General features: G+C 38.0%; 1 protein-coding gene across 4 annotated transcripts in view; it reads left to right on the forward strand.

The window, feature by feature from the left end:
- TLE1 (TLE family member 1, transcriptional corepressor) overlaps positions 1-19737 on the forward strand; it is a 57386-nt gene that overhangs the window by 27426 nt on the left and 10223 nt on the right. For all 4 annotated transcript variants that reach the window (XM_063455006.1, XM_063455007.1, XM_063455008.1 and 1 more), the window contains exons 9-16: positions 6062-6178; positions 7386-7439; positions 8561-8713; positions 9765-9909; positions 12090-12280; positions 13310-13386; positions 16081-16330; positions 19181-19428. In XM_063455006.1, the coding sequence (XP_063311076.1) occupies positions 6062-6178; positions 7386-7439; positions 8561-8713; positions 9765-9909; positions 12090-12280; positions 13310-13386; positions 16081-16330; positions 19181-19428 (1235 nt within the window). The remainder of the gene's footprint in view (positions 1-6061; positions 6179-7385; positions 7440-8560; positions 8714-9764; positions 9910-12089; positions 12281-13309; positions 13387-16080; positions 16331-19180; positions 19429-19737) is intronic.

Consider the following 19737-nt stretch of genomic DNA (forward strand, 5'->3'; position numbering starts at 1 on the left):
GTACAGAGGGTCAGAAGCGGTTGCAAAATACTTCTATTTGCTCTTCAGGGTGAGCTCGTTGGCTGAGAGCTGCCACTGTGAGTGAGCCAAGACCTGCAATGCCAGGCTTAGCTCAGTGAAGAGATCTTCTGACATGGCAGGGACAGTTCTGATTGACCCAGCTTCACAGCTGAAGATGGATATGTACATTGTGCCCTATCTGCATGATTATAAAAGAATAAAGTAGAAAATAAACCACCCCTAGATGTGCGCATTCCTTGGATTCATTGATGGGTGATAATCTGGGGAAAGTTTTTAAAAGTGTTCCCTGGCTGGTTTTATTGAGTTTAGGCTGTATAGGTAGGAGTGGAGGGAAAACCAATTCGTTAATGCTACTGCTAATACTATGAAAAAATTAACATCTGGTACTTTATATTACACTTTTTATTTTGTAATTCCTGGTCCTCGTGTTGCTGCACCTGCGTTCTCCTTAAATGTCACCCCATTTTGTCTCCAGAAAACGTGCTTTCTTGTGGCATTAATTCAATAAAGGCCACAAACTCTGTTCCAGAGTGTAGTTGTGGTAAGAAAACATTGTATACACTTTTACATTACTACCACTAAATAAAGGTTAGAATCCATGGGTTCACATGACTTATGCCTACTTCTGACTCCCCTGTTTGTCACTGCAGCACACTGGAAACTTTTGCATTGTCTTACCAGCAGTCAAGCAGTTTTGTTGATTATGTACCCAACCCTGCCTTATCTTGCTCTTCTTGACTTGCAGAAGTGAACCTAGTTGCTTCTGTTAGTTGTATCCACTTAACATATTCGAAGTGGTTATTGTGGTATTTTTTTTTTTTTTATAAAAAACTGTTCTATAACATTTCCAAATAACCAGGTTCCCCTTATAGAACTGCTAGTCACTGAATCTTTTTGCTTGTATCCTCATTATTTTTCAAATTTGGAGACCACAGTGCTTTGCAGTGTTCTGAATGTCAGATGAGATGCTAAAACCACCATGGCTGACGTTTACCAGACTCTGTTGGGCTAATATCTCACATCTCCCCCTCCCCCCCCCCCCTATATACTGATTGCAATGGACATGAAGTCTTAATTTCCTGAGAGGTATATTGTTCTAGCCACTGGCATATCGCCTATACTCCTATAACATTCAATTATGTAGACCAAAGGCTTCTAAACAATTACTCTGCTGGCTCCAAAAGTTGTTGATTTAAGGACTAGCCCTTTCTGTCCCAATTTGGATATCCATAAATATGGGATGTTGATCTATATGTATTAGTGTACCCATGTTTGTCATGTATTGGTTGAGGTTTCTCCTACTCTTCACTTGTTACATTTATTAGCGATTTGGAATTGTACAATAAAAAGGAGAAATGTAAAGCTTGTTTGACAGCAAGTCAAAATGGTGACCTTTTTAAGCTCTCCCTTCTTCTTACATTGCATGCAAGATTCAGCTGATAAAACCATGTGTTAAGTCTGAAAACCTTATTTTCTGATAGCTGTTTTGGTATATGTGACTAAAAAGGAAAGCTTTTTGAAGGTTAGGGAAATTTGTGAGCACAGTGTGCTAGAGTGGTGTAGAAAACAATTCCTATTACCGCCTCACAATAGTATTATCTGTGATTTGGTTTTTTTTAGTTGTAGGTTTTTATGTGCATATAACAGTTTTTCACAGAAATTGTGATTTGCCTCTGCTATAAAGCGCGCATGTGATCAGTTTACCTATCCCTGGTGTAGTTTATTTTTTCTTAAGGAACAACTAAGCCACCATCAGATTACATGCACACAAATATTCATAGACTTAGTAGAAGTTCAAAAAAGTTAAATGTGCATGTAAATGGCTTGCAACTGAAGCTTGACTCACCTGCCTGAGGTGTGCTCAAATCATTGCAAGACAATGCATTAGGCACCCTCCCAACATTCAGTAATAACATTAACTCACATTTTTGTGTGTGAATGGTATATGAACTATATAGGAAGAAAGTTTTTTGTCTTAGACATACTATCGTGGTCCCGAGTTTATAAACCAGAAATACTGTACAGCCAATGCTGAACATTCATTATTTAAAGGACCACTATAGGCACGCAGACCACCTCAGCTTAATGAAGTGGTCTGGGTGCCAGGTCCAGCTAGGTTTAACCCTTTTTTCTCTAAACCTAGCAATTTCAGAGAAACTGCTATGTTTACAAATGGGTTAATCCAGCCTCTAGTGGCTCTCATTGACAGCCGCTAGAGGCGCTTCTGCACTTCTCACTATGATTTTCACAGTGAGAAGACGCCAGCGTCCATAGGAAAGAAATGTGAATGCTTTCCTATGGACTGGCTGAATGCGCGGCTCGTGCCGCGCATGGGCATTCAGCGGAGGAGGAGGAAGAGAGTCCCCCCGCCCGGCGCTGGAGAAAGAGGTAAATTTAACCCCTTCCACCCACTAGAGCCCTGAGGGTGGGGGCACTATAGTGCCAGGAAAGTGTTTTACTGGCACTATAGTGGTCCTTTAAGAGAAGCGATCAAATGCTCTTTACCATAGGGCAAATTCGACCTTATTAATTTAAATCTGTTTTGTTACTTTAAGTAGCTGATTGATGGCAATTTGATATTTGTATTCCAATTTCTGATGGGTATATGACGTTCCTTGCAGATTAAACTTTCTGTAATATTATAGGGATCCTATAGTGCCAGGAAAACAAACTCCTTCAGCCACTTGAATCCAGCGCCGATGTCCCTTGACACTGGGTCAGGCTCCGCCCATGCTCATCCCCCGCCAACATCAGCCGACGGGGGAGACCTAGTGCGCATTAGATCTCTCCATTGGAAAGCATTATTCAATGCTTTCCTACAGGGGAAAATATGATGCCCGAGGTCCGTGAGGACATCAGCGTCAGATAATGGACCAAAAGTTTGTTTTGATTTCGGAAGCACTCCCAGGGCAGACTTAAAGCTGCAAAGTAAACATTGCCGTTCTCTGAAACGGCAATGTTTAACATTGTAACACTAGGTGCAAAAGGGTCACAGCACCAATGAGCTGAAGTGGTCTGGGTGCCTACAGTGTCTCTTTATCTATAGCATTCTGCAATAACACATCCAGCTTACATAAGATTAGAACTTCCCGAGGAAAGGTAACTGATAATGTTAACTTGACCTCTATTCTGTACCTATAAATGTTATTCACTAAGGAGAGCTCAAAGTGAATTACAAATTTAGATCCAATAAAGCCAAACTGGAAATATTCTCCAAGTCAGCTATGCTTTTAGTTCAGCTACTCTGGCCTTAAAGGGCCACTATAGTAACCTGCTACCAACCATTACAGCTTAATCTAGTTGTTGTGAGTATAGCCGGTCCCTGCAGCATTTTTGTTGTAAACACTGCATTTTCAGAAAGAAGGCATTGTTTTCATTACTCCCTAGGGACACCTCCAGGGGCCACTCCTCACACCGCCACTAGAAGTACTTCCTGGGGCAGTACTGTACATGGAGATGCTGAACTTTCCCCATAGAGATGCATTGATTCCGTGAGAAGATGCTGATTGACCGAGCTGCTCTTTAGTCAGCCCTGCCTTCTTGACTATCTCAGCCAATCCAATGTTTTTCCTATGGGAAAATATTGGATTGGCTGAAATCATAAATTATGTCAGCCAAGGAGGTGAATTAGGGACGGGGCCAGCTCCAGCAGATTGGAAATAAGTTATATTTAAAAAAAAAAATAATAAAAATAAAATAAAAACACTTTAAGGGAGTAAACCACTTCAATGGTGGTTTTAACACTATAGGTTAAGAAATATACATTTGTGTTCCTGACCCTATAGTGTTCCTTTAAATTTGGAATTCACTTAGAATTTTAAATTTCATGAATAACCCTGTAAGAATTTAAAAACTCTTTCTCTCTCTTTCTTACACTTTAGTGTTAAACTACTTCATTCCCCAGCCCCCTCCATTAGCATGGAAAAGGTGATTTTACTCACTTTTCTACAGTGCCGGTGTCGCTGCTGCTGACTCCTCCTCACTGGCTATTATCATCAAACCTTATGATCTCTGCCAATCCAATGCTTTCCCATAGGAAACCATTGGGAGGCTATTGTGGGTACGCAGCAAAACGCTGCGCCAAACGGCATCTCTTATGGAGATGCTGAATGCCAGTGCTGCACACTGTGCAACACTTGAATAGGATGCACCTCTAGTGGCTGCCTGAGTGACTGCTACTAGAGGTGTTCGTAGGCAGCAATGTAAACACTGCTTTTTCTCTGAAAAGGCAGTATTTTCAGTGCTCAGTCTGAAGGACACGCTAGACACCAGAATCACTACATTATAGTGATTATTATCATTATCAGCTTTAGCAGTTCTGGTGACTAGTGTCTCTTTAAGTGACTTGTATCACTTCACTTTGTTTCTGTATTGCATCTTGCTGGTTGTTCTTTTTGTGACTTTTTTTTTTTTAAGGAAACTTTTAACTATGGATCAGTTGTGATGAAATCCTGTGTCACTCTGGAATAACTATTTACTTAGCACTTCTGTTAAGGTTTTAGCATTGTTTACACAAGTGTTATACTAACTTCTCCTTACCTTTGTGAACAATTCAGGCTATTTATAACAAGGGAACATCAAGTTGGGGTAGGCAATACCACAAAGCATGCAAAACAGACATTAAAGCCTTGCTTTGTAGTGTTATCTTAAGTTCCTTCCTGTTTCATAACCACTGATGTAGAAGATATGCTACTGTAGAATGTTATTTTAGAAACATATTTTTAACCATCTAGGTTTATGTTTATTAAATACTTAGCATTTTTGTTGGCATTTAGAGATGCATTGTCTCCATGCTTTAGATACTTCTAAACTCAAAAGAACCACATAACACATTTTAAGATCTTTATAGGAAATATAAAGCATGAGACTTGATCAACCAAATGATCTACTTGTAAAGTGAGCAAGTGCGTAGAGCAGTGTAGGTTTGTTTTGGATAACTAGTCTGTTTTTTGGTGAAACCTTGATATGCCTTTCTGCAGCTTTCTTTATTTTCCATAATTTTAAAGGGCACTTTTGTACACTTTGAAGAATTCCTGAAAACCATACAGTTGAATGTATTTTATGTAGATCTCATTCTAACTTTCTCACTGTTGTCAGTTAGGAACATCAATAAACCAAAAGAGAATTACGAACAAGCATATGAATGTATTTGTAATTATTTTTACTTAAGTCATTAATATGAATGTGTATGTGCCCCATCACTATCCAGTCTTCGGGCATTGGGATGTCTCAAACTTTGCTTTTTACTAAGCAAGAGTTTGGATCAGGATAGGCAACCTTCGTCACTCTGGTGTTTCATCTTATAGTGCTGGTAAAGTTCCAGGGCAGATGTAGCCAACATTTAGTGTGCCAAAGGTTGTATACCACTGGCTTAGATATTCATGATTTGGTTCACCTGTGTTCAGTCAGGAATGCCATTCAGTCTTCATTATTTTAAACTGCTGAAGATTTAACAGTTTACTTGCCTATAAGGGATCAACCAAATAATGGCTTGGCTGATATAACTGGTCAACATTCTACCCTTTTTTTTTTTTTTTTTTTAACTTAAATACTGATATTGCTCATAGGGTGACAGCAGAGGCCCAGCGCACGCTTATCTACAGCTCCTCTCTCCAAATCTTGCGAGAGGCGGAGAGGACCTGCCGGAAACAGAAGATGGTGTGCACTGGGTCCCAGCTGCTCCCTCTTCAATGTAAGTAGCACCCAAAGCGGACCACCACGGCCATATTTCAGTACCAGTAATTGGCTATGGACCATAACTGCCACTGATAATCGGTATCCGCCCTTAAATAGGAAGATATCGGTTAGATCCCTACCACCCATGGTTTACAGAAGTCTGTTTTAAATATAGCATCCATAATTCCTTGTAATCTAAATTGGTATCTAAATATCAATGCACTTCATGTACAGTGAGTTATTGAGCTGCCTAATAGTGTAAAAGTTTCAAAATGTAGTAAACGCCATAGCCTTTGAACACTATGAACCATCGAGCTTTAATTTCACTGTCCCATTTCTAATCTCGCCTCTTTTGTTTCTACAGAGTAATTCTCTACTGGTTTCAGACAGCCTGAGGGCCAACGATAAACGACGGAATGGACCAGATTATTCAAATGACCTTAAAAAAAGAAAGGTTGATGATAAGGATTCCAGTCATTATGTAAGTTTCTCAACTTTAAATTTGTTTTACTTGATTGCATAAGTCTGTGTTCAAATGTGCTTATATGTTGATTAAGTGACCACTAAAGCTATCCAGACCTCTTAATCTCCATGAAGTGGTCTGGGTTGCAGTGGCTGTTTAGTATTAACCCTCCAGTGTAAAACATTGCAGTTTTGTAGAAACCTCCAATGTTTCCATTGCAGGGTTAACAAACTTCTAGAGATGCTTCCCTGTGAGAACAGAGTTGACTTGGTTCTGAAATGCTGTTCCTTATAAGCACTAGACCCTCAATGCTTACCTTGATTGGCTGAGATCCGAAATCTTGATCACAGCCAGGGAGGCAGATTAGCCACTTCAAAGCTAGAAATGCAAGTTAAACTCTGCTTTGCAACCCTCATGTTTGGGTGAGGGGGGAGGGGAGAGGGTGAGTTAGTGGGTACCCTATAATATAGGGAATATGTTTGTGTTCCTAACTATAGTATTCCTTTTAAGGCTATTTGATGACAGGAATTGACTACTGGGGCAGTGGCAAATTGGCAACTAATCATTATTTATATAGGTTAGCGGATAAATTGAAGCTTTCACGGTTAAAAATTGTATATTCTGTCGCCTATACAAATATTTGAAATTTAAAAATTGAAAGGTAATTTATTTTTAAAAAAATGATAGATTAGACTTTTATTGCTTTTGCCAAAGTCCGCTAGAATAAACTTATATGAACCTGTGCATAACTGAGGTTTTTTTTTTATGTGTGGATGAGAAAACTGCCTGTGTCATTCTGTGTTACAGGTTGGTGCACAGTTTCCATATATCCATATATTGTCCTAGCAGAATTGTGTGTGTATGTATATGTATGTATTATAATTTTTTTTCTTTTTTTAATATTTCACACCTAATTCAGTTTGTTTAGCCCTGGCCTAATATGCTCCATTCTTTTGTTTTGTTGTACTAGAAATATTGACCCAACTAGAACAAGCCAAGCTATTTTTTAGATTTTTTTTTTGCATATAGTTTATCTTGGGGGGTGTGTGTGTGTGTGTGTGTGTGTGTGTGTGTTTTTTTTTTTCTCCAATCTGGTATTTTATTTCTTTATTTAATCAGTTAATTGAATTTATGCTTAATAACAGAGGTTTTCCATTGTATAACTTAAAATGTTGCAATTACTGTTTTCTTTTGTTTTTTTTGCTTTTTTTTATATTCCAAACAGGATAGTGACGGTGACAAAAGCGATGATAACTTGGTTGTCGATGTATCCAATGAGGTAATGTTTTCATTGCTAGTACTAAAATACTGCTACTGATTAACATGGTTATTCATATTTGTGATATCTTCCTTTTAAAGGATCTTCTGCTTGTTCCCATTTAAAAACCTTTATTAGCATACTTGAAGTGTCATTGCAATATATTTTGCCTTGGGCCAATGATGGAACCTGATATCAACCCTCATACTGTGCAGTGATTTTATTTTTTTTTAATTTTATTTTTTATGTTCCTCATTGTTTTCCTGTAGGGAAGTAATGCCCCTGATTTGATCAGTCTTACCGCTATGAGCCACCAGCAAAAAAACCTTTTTGACCCAAATACTAGTGTCTGTTATTACATCTGTCTGGCACACAAGAAAGTTGCACACCTCCTTTACTTACTGCATTTGTGAGATTACATAGTTACATAGCTGAAAGATACTTGTGTCAATAAAGTTCAGCCTTCCTCACATATGTTTTTGCTGTTGATCCAAAAGAAGGCAAAAAACTTGGTCTGAAGTGCTTCCAATTTTGCAACAAACTAGAAAAAAAAAAATAATTGACCCCAAAATAGCAGTCAGATGTCTCCTTGGATCAAGCAGCTATTACCCCACTAATTAGAAATGATATCCCTGCATGGTATGTTATGTTTTTGCAAGTATTTATCCAATTGCAGTTTAAACATCAGCATGGACTCTGGTAAAACCACCTCTTCAGGCAGAGAATTCCATATCCTTATTGTGCTTACTGTAAAGTAACCTTTTCTTTGGTTTAGTTGAAATCTCCTTTCTTCCAGCCTAAATGTGTGACCTCGTGTCAGATGCAGGAAGTAACTTCACATTTTAGTGAGATTTATTTTGCACTACTAGTAGTATTTTTTGGGAAGTTTCAAGGAACTTCTATTCAACCACTAAAGACAAAAAGGTCACTTTTTATTTTTTTTAGGTGGTTTGCTTTTGTAAACAGTGTAAAAGGTTTTAAAATCTGTTCTGCATGGATTATTTCCAACAAGCTGCAATGCGTTGTGTTTTTATTTTTTTATTTTTTGTTTGAAGTAAGAGTTCTTTGCATTTAATTACCAATTTGTGTTGTAGTCTTTTAGAATTTAAAATTAAATGTTTTTTTGCTTTGAATCACTCTAGGACCCTTCATCACCAAGAGCAAGTCCAGCTCATTCACCGAGGGAAAATGGTATTGATAAAAGCCGGTTAATGAAAAAAGATGCATCAAGCAGTCCAGCCTCTACAGCATCTTCAGGAAGCTCTACATCGCTAAAGTCAAAAGAAATGAGCATGGTAAGAATAGTTAGCATTAGCATAAAAGTATTTTTTATAGAAAATTTTCTAGAACTTTTGTGTGTTCTGCCAGTTCCATAATGAATTGCACTCCTGTTCATGGTCAAACTCTGTCCAGCCTCATCCAGATGCCTTCCCAAACAGATCACAGCTTCTCTATGATGCCAAAATGTTGGCCTAATTTTTTTTTTTTGGTCAGAACAGTGACCTCAATCACTCCATTTTAATATACACCCAGCAGAGTAGTGACCTGTATTGTTGGTGTTGTGAGAGTGAGTGGAGGAACCAGTTATAGGTGTTGCTTCTCTCATGTCACTTAACTTTGCGCATAGAAGTATTTGCTAAATGTTGATCATGTTCATATGATTTTGACATAAGTTTGCAGTTGAAATAAAATTCTATATGCTTTCCTTGAAAATTAAGCATTTATACACCACAAACCAGCTAGCTGTGTCAGATTTAGGTCATTGCTAAGTAAACCATTTTGAATTAGTTTTAAAACCATACGCTTCATTTGTGGCTTTGATTTTTTTTTTTTTTAATACTCTGTTCTTTTACTTGAGCTATTAGGGATCTGCATGTATTGGAATGGAAAAATTAACCACGCTGAACATGAAGTTGCCTGGCAATGATCCCTGAATTAAGTGATGGCAAATTCATTTTCCGCCATGCTTAGTATGCCAGTTGAAAGTGTACTGGATGTGGAAGGTTGTTTTGTGCCAGATAGTCCTTAATTTGTCTTTCTGTGAAAAGACCACATTGATAAAATTATATGCAGGCTTAGAAATTGGTTAGAAACATTCTCTTTTATGCTGCTGTAGCGAGCAAAATGTGTAACTCTTTTTACAGATCTGAGTTTTCATTTTGGCAGAAGAATTAAAGGTCAACATTTCTTTCTCACAAGTTAATGCTGTCAACATTGTGTGGAATTATGAAAATTGGCTGAAGCAGCGGGTAGTGGATGCCCAGTATCGCAGCTGCTGTTGTGATAAATTGTGTAATATGGCCTGGATTAAAAATAATACTCATTTAATTTGTTTAATGATACTAGCATGAAAAAGCCAGCACGCCTGTTTTAAAATCAAGCACGCCAACTCCTCGAAGTGACGTGCCGACTCCCGGCACAAGTGCTACATCAGGTCTGCGTCCAGGTCTTGGTAAACCTCCATCAATGGACCCTCTTGTTAACCAAGCTGGTAAGAGTTCTCTCCCAGTCTTTACTCTATTTATATTGCATATGTACGTACATTTTACCCTATGAATCTTAAATGGGTTTTTTTTTTTTCCTCCGGTTTCCCCTCCTCAAGAGGCTTGATGGGTAACAGATGTTTGCTTTCCATTCTCAACAGCTGCACCACTTTCTGTCAGACTGTTTACACTTGGCTTTATTTTAATTCCAAATACTCCAATTTTCAGAATGGCATAGAGGAGATATCTATCTTTGTATTCTTAATGTAATGCTTTACTCCAAGCTCATAATTCCCAGTTCCAGTTGGTTAATATTTGTTATCTACATAGAGCAAATTAATGTGGCGATGTTTATTTTTGCAGGCAAGCCCTTTCATGTAAATCCTTGAAGAAATCTATTTTCTTTTGTGAAGGGGCCATTCAAATTCAGAAGTCTGGCCTAGAATAAGATTAATTCCAGATCTCTCCGACTTTATCTTCAGTTTTGGCTCAGGCAAATAAATTGTAAACAAAGAATAGCCCACAAAACACCAAGGTTGGGGGTGGGAGTCTAAATTTAAGTTGCTGGAGACATTTTCTAAACTATATAGATAAGACTATTTTCCTAAAGCAAGGACAGGCAGTATTAGAAGTGTTTTTGAGATGTTAACTTTCACTTTTTTTTTTTTTAAATAAATGCTTCATTAGAACCAGTTTGCATGTTTTTATAGCCAGGGGGACTGTGGGTTGAGAACAGGTCAAATGATTTAGGGCTAAAATTAATTTTAGAACTCCTACTTATCCTAGCTATCTAAGCAAATAAATGGATCAGCCGTATGGTACTCCTGCATTGAAAAATATACTGGCTAAACATGTGTGCATATAACTCGACATATGTTGCCATTTAATTTATAAAATAATTTTACCAGGAAGGATACATTTAGATCTCTCATTTTTCAAGTATGTCATGGGTCCTCAAAACATTGCATTGATACAATAGGTTACAATAACTCACTGTGCATGAACTGCATTGATATTTAGAGACCAATTTTATTACAAGGAATTATGGATGCTATATTTAAAACAGACTTCTGTAAACCATGGGTGGTAGGGATCTAACCAACATCCTCCTATTTAGGGGCTGATACCAATTATCAGTTATATATAAATATAAACACATACCATGTAATCAATTTAATTCAACCATGACAGGTGCATTCTGTATTGAGGTATATTGCCATAGATCTCTTTATAGATTTTTAGATTGAATGAAGCTTTAACGGTGTCCCTGAGGTCATTCCATAATTGCGGTGCTCTGTAGGAAAGTGAGGATCGAGCCACTTTATTTTTGTATTGCGTTATGCTAAATATCGTGCTAGTACTGGATTGGAGGTTATAGGAGGTGGGAACAGCTGGGGAGAGCATTCTACTCAGGTAGGGTGAGCACTTCCCAGAAAATCTCTTATGCAAAGGCTGGAAAAATGAAGAGTGCGTCAGGATTCCAGCGATAGCCATTTTAGCGCTTTTAACATGTCACAATGGTGGGTAAAGTAAGTACATTTTAGTACAAAATGGCAGAACAAATTATATAATGTATTAAGGTGGGTGTGCAATGCAGGTGCATACACAACATCCCCATAATGCATGACATACACTAGCATTTGTTACATTATCTGTTTCCTTACTGTAGGATTTAGGCAGGATTTGTTTCTGTACAGGGCACCTAGTTTTGGGTAAAGTTTTGAAGATATTTTTTTTTCAATGTGAAGGCCAAAGGATAGATTGGGGTGTAGCAACATACCTAGATATTTGGAAGAACAGACTACTGTCAGTGTGCTATTTGAATTTGTTCTGATACATAGTTATTGTTTTTGTAATTTAGGTACCATTCAAAGGATCATTGTAACTGTTTTGTCAGTGTTTAGGATGAGTTTATCAGCTATCCACTTTTCTACATTGCATTGATGAATGTGTTTAGCTATATGTGGGCATGAAGAACAGGAGGATGACTCCATAATTTCAAAGTATAAATAACAAAGTAAAGAGCCTGATATTGACTCTTATAAATCTTCATTTAAAAAAAAAAAAAATTTTTTTGGTTTGTTTTTTAAATATATAGATTAATGCTTAGTCATAGACAAGTACTCATTTATAAGATTAAAATGTGTTTGTATAATGGACACAAATTACAGATTATTTTCTCTATTAGCTGCTGCAGGTTTGCGTACTCCGTTGGCAGTGCCAGGCCCCTACGCTACTCCCTTTGGTATGGTACCTCATGCAGGCATGAACGGAGACATGTCCAGTCCAGGTGCAGCCTATGCCAGCTTACACATGTCTCCTCAAATGAGTGCTGCCGCCGCTGCTGCTGCAGTAGTTGCTTATGGCCGATCTCCAATGGTAAGAGGGAATATTAATAATAACCAGATATGAACAAAATGTTAGACACTTATAAGTGTTCTGATTTGGTCATGGTTCGTGGAAACTGTAGATGCATATTTGTTGCCCATTGCTGCAGGAGGTCATCATTAGATCCTTAGCCTGGAATGGGAGTTCCTTCTGCTCTGGCTAATGTTAATTCTGTGCATCTGGGGACGAGTCGATGTCCATGTTTTTTAATATGTTCTCTCCATAATTACCTTGTATCTGTCAAGTTTAATAAAATTAAATCTAAAAATCCTATAACAGTGCTTCCTCTTGGTTATCTATCATTGTTAAAAACTGTCGTTTTTATGCTCTCTCTATGCTGGATGCCAGATGCAGATTAGAGGAGAAATGAAACATTTAATTCTATTTCTCTTTCTTATTTAGGCTATTTGTCCTTGTTCTGTCCTGACTTTCTTGTATGAAATGACTTATGATGGAATTTCCTAAATCAATATAAACTCAAAGGAATACTTAAAATAACATATAACTTGTGTTTTACTTTTTTTCCATTAGATGAATATTTTTTTTTTTAATGTAAACGGTGTAAGTCAACGGAAGTGACAGTGCACCTTTAACTTATTAGCGACAAAGTGTACAGCTCTTGCATCATAATACATGCAGAAATAGGCCGTTGTGGTACTTGTTTGTTTTTTGTTTACTTTACGATACAGGACAAATATAATTGCCAGAATGCATTCCATCAGTGAGATGTCACCAATTAAATAACAAAATCTTAAAGTATAATCTTGAATCGGTTTTATCCTTCAAATGAATATCTATCTGTTCGATCTAAAGCATACATTAATGTTCATGTTAGTCATAGTAAATCAATTTCACATCATTACATTTTTGAGAGTGAATAGGGATCAAAGGAACTATAACGCTCTTAAATGTAATCCTGGACCCCTTTTAAGAAAGCGCTTAATTGCAGCTATCATACAGTAGGTTAAAAGCTTTTCATCTATATATTTTAATGTGTTGTTTTTTTTCTTCTTCCTTAAGGTTGGGTTTGATCCTCCTCCACATATGAGAGTGCCAGGAATGCCCTCAAACGTGCAAGGAATCCCTGGTGGAAAACCGTAAGTAATTTATTTTCCCACTGTTGACATTATTATGGTCTGTACGATGTGTGTATGCCAGGGTGTAGCAAAGCTCCAATACCCAGCATAGGTATCTTCACTATTCCTTCCTCATAGCTGAAAGAAGCACTGCAGTAATTAAAGACACTTTTCCCCCAGCAACTGGACGACACATAGTTCTGGGAGTCAACTAGCGAGTACAGCGCTATTGAAGTTTGTACAGTGCTACGGAATTTGCTGGTGCTATATAACTGAGTTTATTGTGGCCACACACTGCTTTTATGCCCTGAATGCTTGCATGGGGTCTTCATATTAAAATCACAAGAGTTTTCCATAAAAATATATTCTGATAACATTCGAACCACACGAAAGTCATAAAACCGAATAGCTTGGGTCTGAGCTCCCACTTTTTCAAAATAGCGCGCAGATCCCTTAGTTGGTTAGGGAATGCCATTCAAATTAAGTTCTGACTGGTCGGCCACATGGTGATGCCCCAAAACCGTTCCATGGAAAACTAGGCAACTACTGGTCATCTTTCAGGGGTTCTCACACCAACACCGATGAATTCTGCCCTTGGCTGTTGAGTATCGGATGCTCCCCCTGTTCGGTAGTTTATGCCTCCTGAACACCATTCTCCTAACTGTTAGTGAAATTGGATGGGCAGTGGTACTAGTTTCCCGGGTGTTGACTGTGTCGCGTATCTAAAAATAGTTCCAGGCTGTCTACGACCATGTACCGCTGCCTGCGTTCGGGAGATAAAATGGCCGCCAATTCTTGGAGCACGTGTGTTCGGTTATCCGAACGGCGACCACAAAGGGAAAACACTTGAACTAATTAGTAATTTGTGGTTAACAGCCAGGGGTGGTCGGTGATTGTGAGTTGTTAACATGGGACCACACAAAGTTGGTTTGGTAAACTAATGAGGGTGTATGGACAACCGAATAAAAGGGAATACAAGTGTAGTTAGGGCCTCCATTCCACTACAATGGTGTTTTCAATTATTTTTTTCCCATGGAACTCTTTGACATAGTTTATCAACATTGTGGAAGCCACTCCTCTTCTCCCCTCCCCCCCCCCCTCCACACCCCTAAAACAATTGTGCCTTTGCATAAACCTTTGAATTAGCATAATGTCGTATTTGGCAAGTTTAGTGTGTGTGTATATGTGTGTATATATCTATATATCTCACTTTGCACTCTTCCAATAATAGAGTATTTCATCCATATAAGGGGTTACATATATATCCGATCAACGTTTCGTGTATCTGGTGTGTTTGTATGTGCTGGTGTGTGTGTCTGTGTCTATGTGAAGATCTTGAGGAAGACCCGAACGGGTCGAAACGTTGATCGGATATATGTAACCCCTTATATGGATTACATACTCATTTGTTATTGGAAGACCGCAGAGTACATCTTTTTTTCGTTGTTATATCTATTTATCTATCTATTCATCTATCTAATCTATCTATTCATCTATCTAATCTATCTATTCATCTATCTAATCTATCTAATCTATCTAATCTCTACAATGCGGGATTGCACCAGGGCAAAATCCTACCGGTATACTAGAAGACGTGAGTGCCAAGCCATTGATGAGTGTATGTATGTATTTATGTATGGCAGATGTGCTCATGTGTGTAGAGTTTGTATATAATTTTAATACAAGGATGTGTTTGGATGTAGAGTTGGATTTTAAATGCAGATGCATATTTGTGTGTAGTATTGGTGTTTGGATGAAGGGTGTGGTTGAGTGTTTGTAAATTTTGGAGTTACAATTCAGAGGTGTCCTTTTGTCGTGTGTGTTTGTAGGAGTGTGCTAATGCTCAGTGAAAGGATTATATAATTACATTTATAATGTATGGTTGAGTGGAAATGGTGTTTAAGGTTTGATGGTGAAGGTGTGTAGAGCAGTAAATACCTTAGAGTTTTTAACTCTTTAAAAATAGTTTTGTATTGTTTTGCTCCAACTGAAAACAATACTTACACTATAGTCACCTAAATTACTTTAGCTAAATAAAGCAGTTTTAGTGTATAGATCATTCCCCTGCAATTTCACTGCTCAATTCACTGTCATTTAGGAGTTAAATCACTTTGTTTCTGTTTATGCAGCCCTAGCCACACCTCCCCTGGCTATGATAGACAGAGCCTGCATGAAAAAAAATCTGGTTTCACTTTCAAACAGATGTAATTTACCTTAGATAATTTTATCTCAATCTCTAAATTGAACTTTAATCACCTACATGAGGCTCTTGCAGGGTCTAGCAAGCTATTAACATAGCAGGGGATAAGAAAATCTTAATTAAACAGAACTTGCAATAAAAGCCTAAATAGGGCTCTCTTTACAGGAATAGTTTATGGAAGGCTGTGCAAGTCACATGCTGGGAGGTGTGACTAAGGTTTATAAACAAAGGGATTTCACTCCTAAATGGCAGAGGATTGAGCAGTGAGGCTGCAAGGGCATGTTCTATACACCAAAACTGCTTCATTAAGCTAAAGTTGTTCAGGTGACTATAGTGTCCCTTTAATCTAATTTATTTTTCCTGTTCCTATATTGTCTGATAAAGATTTAAGGGTGTTTCCTGGAGTAGTAGCTTCTCAAGCAGAGGGATACAATTCCTTAAATTATTTTTGTTGTGGGTTCTTTTGTTTTCTTGTCAGTCTTAACATTTCATTTGAAATTACCTTCAATCCCCAGGGCCTATTCATTTCATGTCACAGCAGATGGTCAAATGCAGCCTGTCCCTTTCCCTCCTGATGCTCTGATTGGTCCAGGAATCCCTCGACATGCGCGGCAGATAAACACACTAAATCATGGAGAAGTTGTGTGTGCAGTTACCATCAGCAACCCCACGAGACACGTGTACACTGGTGGGAAGGGATGCGTCAAAGTCTGGGACATCAGCCAACCTGGCAACAAAAGCCCTGTCTCACAGCTGGACTGCTTGGTAAGTGAACAGGAACTCTTGTACTGGGGTAATTTGTCCTTGGAGAATCTATAAGGAAATGGCTTTCTAGCCTCCAACCCAAGTAATTTTTTAAATCTCAAAGAAATCACTTAAAGTTTTTGTTCCAGAGCTAAGCTGTTAAAAAATAAAAAAATAAGAGTCCTGACTGCAGGAATCTTCAATCCTATTATTTATATTTAACATGTGAAGTTTTTTTTTTTTTTGGCTGGCATACAGACTTGTTTCCGATTTATGAGTGGTTTCAGGTGTTTTTCTCTTTAAGAGCAGAGTTGATGTAATCTGTGTTTCTGTTGACCTCTCTTTGGGGTTTGCTTTTCAGACTACGTATGTTCATTCACATTGCATAAAGACCAGAGTATTTTTATTACACAAAAAAAAAACTAAATACAAGATGTTCCCTACATAGCAGGGAATGCCTTGCTGATCTCCGTGTCTGTTTACTTTCTTTGTTTGCCAAGTAGGTGGTTTAAAAAAAAAAAAAAAAAGTAGTTGACGGTTATGAAAAATAATCTCGGGATTTAGTGTTACCATGCTGGTTGTTGACAGAGACTTCTACAACTAAACACATACAGGATGATTTAGTTTGAAGAAATGTACCTGTGCAAACACTGTCAAAATATTATTAATTGCATAAGGATAATCAACAGACTACACTTCATATTTTGTTTAAAAAAAAAAAAAAGAAATTCTATATGCTACACAGGGTGCATGTTACTTTACCCATCCCCCCATCTAATTTGTGTCCTTCATGCTTTCAGTGCGCGGATAATTCTAAGTTTGATACTTTATGTATTATATGCTAACAATTTAGGAGCATTTTGCTTTACACACTAATTTGTAATAGAAAATCAGTAAGTGTATACAGTCCAGCTGTTATATTAGATGTGGGCAGCTGGAGTAAGTATACATCTTAGCGGTATGTCTTAAAGGGACACTATAGTCACCAGAACTACGGCTTATTGTATTTGTTCTGATGAGTAGAATCATTCCCTTCAGGGTTTTGCAGCGAACACTGTCATTTTCGAGAAAATGCTGTGTTTACTTTATAGCCTAGAGAACTCCACTGGCCACTCCTCAGAAGGCTGCTACAGGTGCTTCCTGGGGCAGTGCTGCATACTGTGCAGTACTGCCATTCAGTGTCTCCGTTGAACTTTCCTCAGAGATGCATTGATTCAATTCATCTCCATGATGAAATGCTGATTGCCCAGAGCTGTTTGGCTTGTGCTGGTTCGGCCCCTGATCTGTCGTCTTTACGGTTTAAGCCAATCCTATGGAAAAGCATTGTGATTAGTTCACAGAATCACTTCTGATGTCAGCTGTAAGCCAGCAAGTCGGGGGCAGATGGAGCAGTTGTAGACTTGAATAAAAGTATAGTAGTATAGTATAGTAATAGTGCAATCGATCCCTGAGGCAGCATACTGGAACGCATCCGGAGCCGCAGTGGAACGCACGCGGCGGAGATTCAGTGTTACAGCAGCACGAGGAGGTCAGGACTCTCTCCTATCTGGCCTGGAAGAGTGACCATTTCACCCCTGGACCCCCGGTCTGTTAACCTGATTTCTATTGTCTGTTTCATTGGGACTTTTGCCTTTTTATAAAGTCTTTTATATTGATGTGTGCTCTCTTGACAGGTTTTATTTGTACTAATAAATATTACTCTTTTGGTACACTGTCTGCCGCACTATATAATTGACACAGGAATTTTAACCCCTTCTTTGGATGCCAATATCTTTTATTCAAGTTTTTATATGTTTATTCCTAATGTGTACTGGTTCCCCACTATATAAGGTGTAGAACCCTTACTATAATATACATTTCAGCTAGTTTTGGATTCCCCCTGCTGAACATTGTGGGAGGTAGGACCCCACTAGCTGATACATGAGCAATTAATATTATCTATTCATTTTTTAATTGCTATTACGTACTTCATTTCCATTTCCACTGAGTCCTGTCCATACTATTGGTTTATTCCAATAGACACCCAGTAATTCCAATCCTAACCCCAGGTGGTGATTTTTCCGGGACAGTGATACAGTGGTGGTGGTCATTGTTTGGTCTCAAATTTCACGTAAGGAGGTGATTATACCCTTTACTGGTACTTACCCACCATACAGCCACTAATTTGAATAAAAGTAGGATTTTACTATATTTTTGGAGGCAATGGAAGCCAGGGGAGGGGCTAGATGGTGGTTTTAACACTATAGAGTCAGGAATACATGTTTGTGTTCCTGACCCTTTAGTGTTTCTTTAATATAGGCATTTAGTTTGTACAACTATGTGTAGTATTCTGAAAGGTGAAGATAATGAGCCTTTCTGTGTGAAAACTCATGCAATTTACAATTATAATTTTGCATACAAGAGAGAATTTAGCGGATTATCATTTGCACACCGTAAACATTCTGGGTATTTTTTTTTTATGATCATATAAATAAGTCCTTGTACATTGTTAATTAAGTACATGGAATACTTTAACAGTGCTTGACTTCCAGTGGGAAAACTCAAATTCCAGGATCAGCCATGATCTAGCGCTAAATGAATAACTCTTTCCACATCGTACGTCGATTTAAATAGCCAGTTATGACAAAATTGGTACATGCCTAAATCTTTTTTTGGATAAATTATACTCTTTAAATACATGTAATATAATATGAAATCCTTCTCTCCATCCAATACACTTTTTTCTTCTTCTAAGCCTTCCATTAGCTGGTGTGAAGCAATTTTCAAGTGAATTATTCAGTTTTGTAAATGAGCAGGTTTTATGAGTAATATATGTATATTGTAAGTTAATATGAATTTGTTCATATTGCACTTTCTTTATTTTTCTCACAGAACAGAGATAATTATATCAGATCATGTAAATTACTGCCTGATGGATGCACTCTTATTGTCGGAGGTGAAGCCAGCACTCTATCCATTTGGGACCTGGCAGCTCCTACCCCACGAATAAAAGCAGAGCTGACATCATCTGCTCCAGCCTGCTATGCTCTGGCTATCAGCCCTGATTCCAAGGTCTGCTTCTCCTGTTGTAGTGATGGCAACATTGCAGTGTGGGATTTACATAACCAGACTCTTGTAAGGTAAGCCAAAAATGTCATGAGATCTCATACATTATTTAGAAAATTATGACACACGTTGTTAATGATATAATGAAAGCTGTTTTTTAATTTTTATTTTATTTCTTAAGCTACTGGGTAATTAGGTCTGTTCTGGCTATTCCAGGCTTATGACTTGACACGCACACAGAAACACATACACATACGTTATATTGGATAACTCAAGAGGAATTTTGACATCCTATTCCCTACAATGGACATTTTGCTTATTTTATGCTCGATGACCATGGCGGTACGAATATCGTTCATGCCAAAAGGGTTAAAGAAGACTTG

Source organism: Pelobates fuscus, chromosome 5, assembly GCF_036172605.1.
Source record: "Pelobates fuscus isolate aPelFus1 chromosome 5, aPelFus1.pri, whole genome shotgun sequence".
NCBI classification, from domain to species: Eukaryota; Metazoa; Chordata; class Amphibia; order Anura; family Pelobatidae; genus Pelobates; species Pelobates fuscus.